The 11,527-nt window shown below is 41.0% G+C and overlaps 1 protein-coding gene across 1 annotated transcript; it reads left to right on the top strand.

The window, feature by feature from the left end:
- Positions 1-2,825: 2,825 nt before the first annotated feature.
- On the top strand, positions 2,826-11,405 carry LOC130437046 (uncharacterized). Its single transcript, XM_056768153.1, has 14 exons — positions 2,826-3,612; positions 3,987-4,049; positions 4,409-4,503; positions 4,660-4,707; positions 4,803-5,181; positions 5,268-5,444; positions 5,562-5,699; positions 6,047-6,316; positions 6,568-6,662; positions 6,818-6,868; positions 6,964-7,339; positions 7,453-7,629; positions 7,717-7,812; positions 7,918-11,405. The coding sequence occupies exons 1-13, from the start codon at positions 3,180-3,182 to the stop codon at positions 7,809-7,811; spliced, it is 2,397 nt and encodes a 798-aa protein (XP_056624131.1). The 5' UTR covers positions 2,826-3,179; the 3' UTR covers position 7,812; positions 7,918-11,405.
- The last annotated feature ends 122 nt before the right edge of the window (positions 11,406-11,527 follow it).

Genomic DNA, 11,527 nt, shown 5'->3' with positions numbered 1-11,527 from the left:
GACTGTGGCATGTACTATAATTTCTTCTTTATAATAGTAAAAATCAGTGTGTCAAACGAGTTGTATGTCTGAATCCTCAATGTTAAAAAACAGTCCATCTGGATGGATTTTTGATTCCCACTCGGACCTCTGGAGCCTCCATTTAAAATGTTAAAAAAATAAAAATCTGAAAATTGTGAGTTTGACGGGTCTAAAGTTTAAGTGATATGGAGATCAAGAAATGTCCTCCTGTTGGTTCAGTTGTACTTGTTTAACAGCACCTGTGTAAATAATTATCACGTTTTTAATGGCATTTTGGTTAACATGTAGTTTACATACATGTAATTACATAAATCAGAACAGATTTATTGTGTAGGTGTGCCAAGCTTGTTGCATTATCAACTCAAGACTTGAGGCTGTAATTCCTGTCAAAGGTGCTTCAACGAAGTATTGTGAAAACTATTTATTGCTATTATGGGGTATTGTTTCTTTGTAGATTTTAGTAAATAATCAATTCAATCCCTTTTGGTATAAGGGTGTAACATGAATGTCTGTGGATACTTTCCGGATGCACAGCACATTATATGACGGAAGCAAAGCAGACCTGCAGGACTCACACTAGTAAGATATGACGTAATTTACATTTAGCAGACGCTTTTAACCAAAGCAACTTACAGAGAGTTCAGAGAGCAATAAATGATATGTCATACAGGAGCAATAATACACTCGGTGCTAATACAAAGTTACTTGTTTCAACAAAAGCTAGAACACTACTTGTTAAGAGAAAGAGAGAGGGTTAGTGGGTTTTTTTTCTCTCTCATTTTTCTGTCAAGTATTTACAGAAGAGATGGATTTAAGTAATTTTTTGAATGTTGTGGTTGACCGGACTGAGTTACGAAGAATGTTCCACCAGGAGAAGTTGTGAAGGAGAATGAGCTGGAAAATGATTTACTTCCCTTATGAGAAGGCAATACAAGACGCTGCTGGTTTGATGAACACAGGGTTCTTGATGGGGTGAAGGAGTGTAGGAGGGTGTGAAAGTATACCTGTGCAGATCCAGTGATAGTCCTGTAGGCAAGCATTTGTGACTTGAATTTAATACAGGCTTCAACTGGTAGCCAGTGGAAGGAGATGAAAAGGGGTGTTACATGAGCCCTTTTGGGCTGTTGGAAAGCAAGATGTGCTGCTGCGGCCTGAACCAGCTGGAGTGGTTTGATCGGCCTTTGCATGAGGACAGCAAGGGGAGCATTCCAGTAGTCCGACCTTGAGATTACCAGGGCCTGGACAAGGAGTTGTGCCGCATGCTCCGTGAGATGGGGTCTAACCTTTCTAACATTGATTAAGGCATATCGGCACGACCACGTTGGTTTGCAATGTGATCATTGTAGGACTGCTGTTTATCAAATATGACTCCGATGTTCCTGGCTGTTTTAGAAGGAATGACATCAATGTTATGCTTATTGCCATGTGACATAATCTTGTGACATTTAGCGATTTGTCAGTCAGGTTTTAGCTACTTTCCACTGAAAAAAGTTGGGAACACTGACAGGCAGGTGAGGGTTTTCAGGCTTGGAATGTGACTCTCTTGGACTGACAGTGAAAATATGGCTCAAATTGTTGCTAGAGGTTCTGAATAATGTTTTAAATAATACACATCAATGGTTGACATAGTTATTAACTTGTGATTTTTACCTCTGGATTGCTTTCCTTTCTGAATCCTGTCTTTTGCATCTGATCACATAAATTAATCTAGATGGCTAATATCTCCTTAAAAAATGTTTTGGTTTGTATGCTTTCAGTCGTCATATGTCAAAGGAATGGTGAGATCTCATAAGCCTTTGAACTTTTTATTTGTTTTAATTAACAATCAATTCTGGAAAATCATGAAACAATACTCAAATGTTTGTGCCTTGGAATCAAACCCACAATCTTGCGCTGCTTTGCTCGACCACCTGAGCGAATGAAATGATGATTAAACTTACTCTCAAGACAAAAGTGTTAAGTTATGTCACACTTTAATAATAAATGCATTAATATCATTATGACGATATTAAGACAGTTCTGCAGCACAAGCGTTAAATAGCTATAACTGCTTAATAAAGCTGAATAGAAGATGAGTTCTTGTTTTTTCAGAAATGCATAAAAAAAGTTGAAGAGGAGCAGCTGAATTGTGTGACTAATATCAGAACGAGATCAATTGTTACATAATCGTTCGAAGACCAAATTCAGTTCATAGGTCATGAACAAGACTGTCATGTGCTATCTGTATCTGTCGCTGTTACCTGTAAGAAAGAAGAACAATCGGTGAATGTTCAGTAAAGAGAGAGAGACCTCAAAATGTAAAGAGAGACTGCTTCAGGTGTTCATTTCAGTTGTCTATTTTAGGATTTATAGCTATTAACCAACAAAAATAAGCCAAATCAACTCTTTTGTTTATACTAAAAACCTGCATCTTACAAACCCAACATCGAGCACTAAACACAGACGTGAGGATCCTTAATTCAATTCCATTCAATTCCATTTTGTTTATATAGCGCTTCTCACTTTTTTGCCAAACAGCCATACACAGGCCTACATTATAATTAAAATAATAATAATTTGCAATAATAAGTCATTTACATAACATGATAATAGAATGTATATGTTAAATTCAAAACTACCATTATTCACAACTTATATCACTTGATTAAATTTGGCATTTGACATTTTTATTCCTTTCGAGCTGTACTTTAGATTTACATTTAGTCATTTAGCAGACGCTTTTATCCAAAGTGACTTACAGAGAGTTCAGGGAGCAATAATCGATTTGTCATACAGGACAGGAGCAATAATACAACAGGTGCTAATACAAAGTTACTGTTTCCAATAAAAGCTAGAAGACTACTTGTTGAGAGAAAGAGAGGGTTAGTGTGTGGTTTTTACTTTAATGACATTTACACCAAAGCCTCAGTGACAAATATATGCAAATATCAGAATGACTTGTAATCAAAACAGATAAATGAAAAGTTAAAGAAAGCATTTGAAACTGAAGCTGAAACCGGATTGGACCGGACGGTTCAACCATCAGGTAAACGTAAACATTAAGAGTTCCAAACATGACGTCATAAGCGTCTCTAGTCAAAGCATCAAACTGAACATTTCTCCTCATTCTGCTACTCACGCGTTTCTCGGTTGACTTCTGCTGTTATTTGAGAGTAAAAATGGGTCAGAAAGTTTGTAAATGCGTTGAAGCTGAAAGTGCTGATGTCGATCGTCGTGATATGTACACGGTACCTGAAAATCCACCTGTACAATCGACGGCTGATTCGAGCGATCAAACGCCTCCACCAGCGGGCGCTACTGAGGGAGATGTGGTACACGACAGAGATGGTGGAAGGAAGAAAAGGAGATTTTGGAGAAAGTTTTGGAGGAAAAGATCTCAGGATGAAAGAGAAGAGCACACGATACACCAAAATACATCTGCGCCATCAACCGCTGATGCACTCGACCCTTCACCTCCACCAGCGGCTGATATTCACGAAGAGGAGGATGAAAACAAAGATGAGGGGAAGAAGAAGAAGAAGAGGGGAAGGTTTTGGAAGAGGTTGTGGAGAAAATCTCGCAGAGAAGAAGAGTCTGACAGAAGTCCTGAAGGTAAATAATATCAACACGTTATTATGAGAATATGTTCACTAGCGTTTAAAAGTTTAGGGTCAGTTACTCATTTCTTACGTTTTTTAACCACATTTGACAACAAAAGTAAACTATCTGTTGATGAGTAAATTCATGTTATTTCTGTCAGCTTCTGTTCTGAATGGTTATAAGTTTGGTTACATGATGTCTGTCAGGTTTAACATCTTAAATGAAAGGAAGATGTGTGCTGAGAAATGAACAAATCCTGAATCTTAGTGTAATTTGTCACTTTCTTAGTTTAATCCACAGTATTGATGATTAATGTTAATGTTTGGTATATGATCAATATAATTTGCTTTCAACAGTCTTCTATATAAAATCATTTCCCTCTATAGATCAGATTCAGCACAATCTGGAAACTCCTGAACTCCTGAATGAGGACGTGAATGTGTTTTATGGTGAGTTTACCTCTATAATCTCAACACACACATAAACACATTTGATACAACATGAGTTTTATTGTCTTCTTCTGTACATTGTTCTTCCTTTTCTGATCAAAAATGTGTGGTGAGACTGAATTTGTCCCAACACGGACATGAAGGAGTCTTGAATCAGCACTTTGATTAAATATGACTTGTATAAACTTTATTTATTGTTTGATTACACAAGAATATTTTACACAACAGTCTTGCAATTATTTTTGCATCATTTAAATTTAGAGACAAATATTGTTAAATAGTGTTGAATGTGTTTTTTCATGTCAACCAGGACAGATATTTCTTGTCATTTCATGTCAACTACATTCATCTTTTGACAGAAATCAACTCCTGTCAGTATGAGATAGGTGAACTGCTGAGTAAAGCAGGAAATACATCCGTGTATGAAGCGACTCGTGTGAGCGACGGCCTTAAGGTTTGATTTTCCTTCACAAGTCTTCTTAATGTGTCTTATGTCTTTTATTTAGAGTACTAACATGCTCTCTATTGTTTTAAATATGTTACATGTCTGTTCAGGATGAATGACGTCTGTATGACTCGACTGTAAATAATGTTTTGTTTTGTTGATCAGGTGGCAGTGAAGATTGTCAAGGACAAGTCTCCTGATTTAATTTCCATAGTAAGTAAACTGTTCATCATTTTAAATCGTCATGATTGTTTTTATAGAGTTTGTGTAAGATCGAGCTAATCCTGATCAACTTGTGTTTCTTTAAGCCCGGTCATCCTTACGTCCTTCAACGAGAGATCGGTCTTCATATGCTCGCCAATGAAGGGGAACATGTTCCTGAGATCATCCGGCTTTTGGACTGGGAGGAGCGTTATTGCGAATACATCATGGTCCTTGAACGTCCTTCTCCCTGCATGGACTTGTTCAAGTTTATGGAAAGCAGACGAGGAAAAATCTCTGAGGATTTAGCTCGGAACATCATGCGGCAGGTGGTTAAGGCTCTAACTGAATGTTTCAAACGGGGAGTTTTCCACATGGACTTCATACTGGAAAACTTCCTGATTAACACCGAAACATTGAATGTCAAACTCATCGACTTTAGCCGTGGCGACCTGCTCAAAGAAACGTGTTACACCAAGTTTTTGGGTATGTTTAATCACTTCAGACGAGTCACAAAGTCACTTTCAGTGTTGATGCAGCCGTACAAATCACATGAAATCTGTTTCCTTCAGGCCATATGGATTACTGGTGTCCAGAGTTGGAGGAACTGGGCGAGTATCACGCAATGCCGGCGACAGTCTGGGCACTCGGCCTGATGCTGTATGTGATGATGTTCTGGGCTCTTCCTTGCGCAATCACCCGGGAGCAGATCAACAACCATCAGTGGGAAAGAGACGATTTGAGCCCAGGTGAGATCTTCATCAGAACATCTACCGTTCCTAATGATATAAAACCGAACGAAGATAGAAATACAAGAGAGTCAAATAATTGAAGTAATAACGGCGTCTTCCGTCTTTCTGCCACAGAATTCTGCAGGTTTATAAACGCTTGCCTGCCGGATGATCCACATCAACGCATTCAACTAAAAGACTTACTGCTTCATGAGTGGTTTCAGGGGAGCAGTGTGGAGATGATTGACAGCTGTTTTGAGGGCGTGTCAGAAGGTTAGTATATAAAGGTCAAAACACACCAGCCGAGCTTCGCTTCAACCTTTACAAAAATTAACCGTGTTTTTTTATGTGCTCAAAGTGTAGTAACCATGTTTTTGTGATTTTTACTGTAGTAAAATCATGGTTAATCTTCATAAGGGTGGACCGGCCCCGCTCAAACTCCTGCTATGCCACACATAAAGCTTAATATTAAATGTGAAATGTTGGACGCTTTCACTTTTTATTATTCTGCAATCTTAGTTTACTGCACAGGATTGATGTTTTACGTGAGTGTTTGATATTTCATCCTCAAAATCATTTGATTTAAACAATTTTGTGTTTGAAATAATTTCCATCTCTAGATCAGATGCAGGAAACTCCTGAACTCCTGAATGAAACTGATGATCTGACGGAGGCCGGAGACCTGCTGACTTCACATCACTCCTCTGTGTTTGACTCCAGCGATGAAGAATTCTATACACCAGCTCTTTCTCTGTTTGACTTGTGTGTCAACGCCCCCCAGCGTACAGACTCTTCAGGATCCGACTCAGAAAGTATTGACAGCTTTCACTCCACCGTCGGTTCTGTGTCGGACCTGCTTGAGAATAATGGGAGCGGGAATGTGATTTATAGTGAGTTAACTTCCGTAATCCCAACATACACAACACACAAACTAAAAGAACGAAAATCACGTTCTTGTGTTTTCATTCGAGTAAAATTATATGAATTATAGTCTTGTTATTTTAACATCATACGAAATCAGAGCAAGAACAGAACAACTGAGACAAATCTTCTTCATTTGGTTTTGGATGAAGTATTGAACCAGCAGGACAGTACGTCCATTTCATGCCATTTCATGTCAACTACATTTATCTTTTGACAGAAATCAACTCCTGTCAGTATAAGATGGGTAAAAGGCTGGGTAAAGGAGGATTTGGATCTGTGTATGAAGCGACCCGTGTTAGCGACGGCCTTAAGGTTTGATTTTCCTTCACAAGTCTTCTTAATGTGTCTTATGTCTTTCATTAGATTACCAACATGCTCTCTATTGTTTTAAATGTGTTACATGTCTGTTCAGGATATATGACTTCTGTATGTCTCAATTAAAAATCATGTTTCGTTTTGTCCATCAGGTGGCAGTGAAATTTGTCAGGCCCGACGAGTATTCTGATCGTATTTCCATTGTAAGTAAACTATTAAACATTTTAAAACATCATCATATTTTTTATAGAGTTTATGTAAGATCAAGATAATCATGATCAAATTATTTTCCTTCTAGCCTGGTCATCCTAACCCCCTTCCAGGAGAGATCGCTCTTCATATCCTCGCAAATGAAGGAGCTAAATTGTCTGAGATCATCCAGCTTTTGGATTGGGAGGACCGTGATGACAAATACATCATGGTCCTTGAGTATCCTTCTCCCTGCATGGACTTACGTGCATTTATTGAATGCCATGGAGGAGCCATCACAGAGAAATTAGCGAAGAGCATCATGCGGCAGGCGATCCAGGCTGCTATTGAATGTTTCAAACGGGGAGTTTTTCACAGGGACATGAAACTTGAAAACTTCCTGATTAACACAGAAACATTTGAGGTCAAACTCATTGACTTTGGCTGTGGCGATCTTCTAAAAAAACGTTACACAACATTGACGGGTATGTTTTATTAGCTCTTTACATTATTATTGAGATGTCAGCATTCACATAGTGTTAGACTCACTTTTAGTGTTGATGCAACCGCAGAAATCGCATGAAATCTGTTTCTTCAGGTACACTGGCATGCTGCTGCCCTGAGATGCTCGAAACAGACGGGTATCAAGCATTGCCGGCGACGGTGTGGTCACTCGGCTTGATATTGTACAGATTGGTGTGCGGGAAACTTCCAGAAAAATACATCTTGTACTGGATAAACGACAGAAATTGGTGCAGACAAGACTTGACCAAAGGTGAGATAAAACAGAACAAAGGTAGAAATGAATGACAGTGAAATAAATTTCAGTTTGATATAATAACGGCCTCTTCTATCTGCACAGAATGCTGCAGGTTTATATCCGCTTGCTTGCAGCAAGATCCAGATCAACGGATTCAGATAAAAGACATCCTTTTTCACGAGTGGTTCCAGGTCTAAGGTCAGATAAGATATGTGACTCTATATATACATATTTAAATTTATGACTGTTGTCATAGTCATATACTGTACGGAGGCGATACACAAGAGCATTTTTTTCTTTCAGGTATGTGATGTGGAGACACAGTGGAGGGTCAGGTATGTGATGTGGAGACACAAGTTTTTTTCTCTAAAAGAGCTAATTTCTCCAGCGTGGCATGTCCCGCTGTTCTCGTGGGTGCAACACACTCATTGAGGAGGGGGACGAACACGATGTCTGCCTTAAGGGTTGGGTTCCCAGCATGCTGACAATCCGACGATTCCTCGAAGCTCCCTCCCTCGGGGGGTCGAGCCGAGGAAGAAGCGGATGTCGAAATGTCAGCCATGCTTTCCCGGGCTGGACACATGGTGCCTCGGGTTTGAGCGTGGCTCCAAGCTGCGCCCGCCCCAAGTGCCGTGTTTCCCGGAAGTGCATGGATAACTCAGTAAGGTCTGGAAACGCCCCCTTTTCGGTTGCCGTTTCTTCCCTCGATGGTGGGGCAGCTAGAGGATACGTCGATGTCCCCAAGGTGGAATGTGCCGTCACGGTGCAACCCGCTGACGGCTGCCACCTGGGGGGCTCGACCTAGACTCCCGTCCAAAGCATGTAGGTTTTTGCCATTTCAGCCTACCTATCCATTGGTAGGCTACAATTTCGTGTCAGCGCTCAAGTCTGACACGCTTTGCTAGAGATTGTGACGTGGCACAGCGTCTGGGCGTTTTCCATAGGAACCCCATCTGGCTCCCTCATCTTATCGTTCCCCAAGAGTCGGTCCCCACCGTCCCTCATCCACGTATTCGGAAATGGTGCCAGATGATGATGATGATAAGATGTCCCTTGGAGCATCGAGAGGGTGACTTACTGGCATCTGACTCCGATGATTCCTCTGAGCTCCCTCCCTCAGGGGGTCGAGCCGAGGAAGAAGCGGACGTCGAAATGTCAGCCATGCTTTCCCGGGCCGCCGCGAGCATTGGGTTGCAGTGAGCTGCACTGCCTCTCCCAGTGCTCGAGGCTGGATACATGGTGCTTCGGGTTTGAGCGTGGCTCCAAGTCGCGCCCGCCCCCAGTGCCGTGCTTCCCGGAAGTGCATGAGGAACTCAGTAAGACCTGGAAACGCCCCCTTTTCGGCACGTCAAACTAGTTCTGTTGCCCTTTCTTCCCTCGATGGTGGGGCAGCTACAGGATACGTCGATGTCCCCCAGGTGGAATGTGCCGTCGGGGTGCAACCCACAGACGGCTGCCACCTGGGGGGCTCGACCTAGACTCCCGTCCAAAGCATGTACGTTTTTGGCATTTCAGCCTACCCATCCACTTGTAGGCTACAATTTCGCGGCAGCGCTCTGGTCTGACACGCCCAGGCCAGTCACCATCACTTCGCTAGAGATTGTGACGTTCCACAGCATCTGTGCGTTTTCCATAGGAACCCCATCTGTCTCGCTCGTCTTATCATTCCACAAGAGACGGTCCCCATCGTCTTGTTCCTCATCCACGTATTCGGAAACGGTGAGTGATGATGAGATGTCCCTAGGAGCATCGAGAGGGTGACTTACTGGCATCTGACTCCGATGATTCCTCCGAGCTCCCTCCCTCGGGGGGTAGAGCCGAGGAAGAAGCGGAAGTCTAAATGTCAGCCATGCTTTCCCGGGCTGGATACATGGTGCCTCGGGTTTGAGCGTGGCTCCAAGCCGCGCCCACCCCCAGTGCCGTGTTTCCCGGAAGTGCATGGGGAACTCAGTAAGGTCTGGAAACGCCCCCTTTTCGGCATGTCAAACTAGTTCTGTTGCCCTTTCTTCCCTCGATGGTGGGGCAGCTAGAGGATACGTCGATGTCCCCCAGGTGGAATATGCCACCTGGGAGGCTCGACCTAGACTCCCGTCCAAAGCATGTAGGTTTTTGGCATTTCAGCCTACCTATCCACTGGTAGGTTACAATTTCGCGGCAGCGCTCAAGTCTGACACGCCCAGGTCAGTCACCATCGCTTCGTTAGAGATCGTAACGTCTTGGTTACAGATATAACCTCAATTCCCTGATGGAGGAAATGCGTGCCGCCCGTGCAGCGCCTCAATGCCGCACTGTAGGTGTGCCTGGATGTCCTTTCATACAAAGTTGGAACCTGAAGACACGTCAAGCATATTTATAACCTGCAGGTGCTGGGGTAATTAGCCACATCAACTGCCGAGGTAATTTAAAGCCCCAAAAATTGCTGTGTTTGACACACGTGCTTCACAACCGGTCGAACAAGACAAAAACATAGCGTTTGAAATGCAGCATCTCGTTCCCGCTTTTTCATGAAACAGGGTTACAGCCAACTAGCCCCAAGATGTTTTTGTTATTTGTGATAACCATGGTTTTACTACAGAACGCATTGTTTTCTGGTTTTAACTGTAGTAAAACCATGGTTCATTTTTGTAAGGGGGGACACCGCTCAAAAACGACTTCCGTAAAATCTCACAGCGTACAAGCAGTATTCATCCTCTCTGTAGTTCAGCAGTGTAATATTAATATGCCAGAGGAGAACTGGCCCTCCCGGTTGAGTCTGGTTTCTCCCAAGGTTTTTTCCTCCACATTTAAACATTTATATATACTTACAACATTTATTATTAAACATTGATAGTGGAGTTTTGGTTCCTTGCCACAGTCGCCACTGGCTTGCTCACTGGGAGACTGCTGACCTTGCTTTTTGAGATTCATAGTCCATAAAAATCTTTCATTTGACATGCGCATTTACAGTTTACAAGTCTACAAGACTACAATAAAAATATATATTCTCTTTATTTAATTTATTCATCTATAACTATTATTATTTTTAATTGAAAATGTTTGTAAAATGTATGAAACATTAGTTAACCAAATTAGTCAACATAAACTATCGATGGACAATAATAAACAAATAATAGACAGATATATTTGTATTACTTGGTACCTTTTCTAATCTTCTGACTGCTTCTGACTAATAAAACTATTTGTTTAAAAGAATGAATGGATCATATTTTTTGTCATTCTTAATCATACTGTGTATAATCTGTCCTCTATAATATATGAACATCAGTGCGTCAGATGAGTTGATTGTCTGAATCCTCTGTATTCATAAAACATGAACCATGATCACGTGGTTATTCTCAAGACACTTGAAAGAACATGAAATATTAATATAAACATCGTTTTAATGTCTAGTGAGGTGTTGATGTAAATGATTCTTATCTAGATGAATTATAGCAAACTAAAGGTGTAAGTGCTCGACACGTCATGACCTCTGAACCTCTCACAGATCACTGTGTCAACTGAAAAGAATAACTTTTGTTTGAACACATCAAACGTCACTTGATTCACAAGAATTAAATAATCTGTTGATTGAGCGTTTCACAAAGTTTAGCCGTCACCACGAGTGTTTGTTTAATTCAAGTGTAAAGTATTTCATCTGTTTTCCTGACATGCATTCTATAAGAAAATATTTGGATTACGTATAGAAAATTGTTCAAGTGTGCAGTCAGTATATTACTTTGAAACTAAATGTAAAGTTAACTTTCAGTCGACCTTTTATGTTGCCGTTACGATGCCGGAAATTCTCATGAGACTGAGTTCTTACTTTCACTCAAATGACTTCTGAAGGAGACGCTTAACACGTTTTAAATTCATTCTTATAGATCCACAGTTACATACACGAACAAACTATAATCTTTATCTATATGAAAGAAAT

The sequence above is a fragment of the Triplophysa dalaica genome, chromosome 15 (assembly GCF_015846415.1).
Source record: "Triplophysa dalaica isolate WHDGS20190420 chromosome 15, ASM1584641v1, whole genome shotgun sequence".
Taxonomy (NCBI): Eukaryota; Metazoa; Chordata; class Actinopteri; order Cypriniformes; family Nemacheilidae; genus Triplophysa; species Triplophysa dalaica.
The sequence above is the reverse complement of the archived record's forward strand: the minus strand, read 5'-3'. Positions and strand labels throughout refer to the sequence as shown.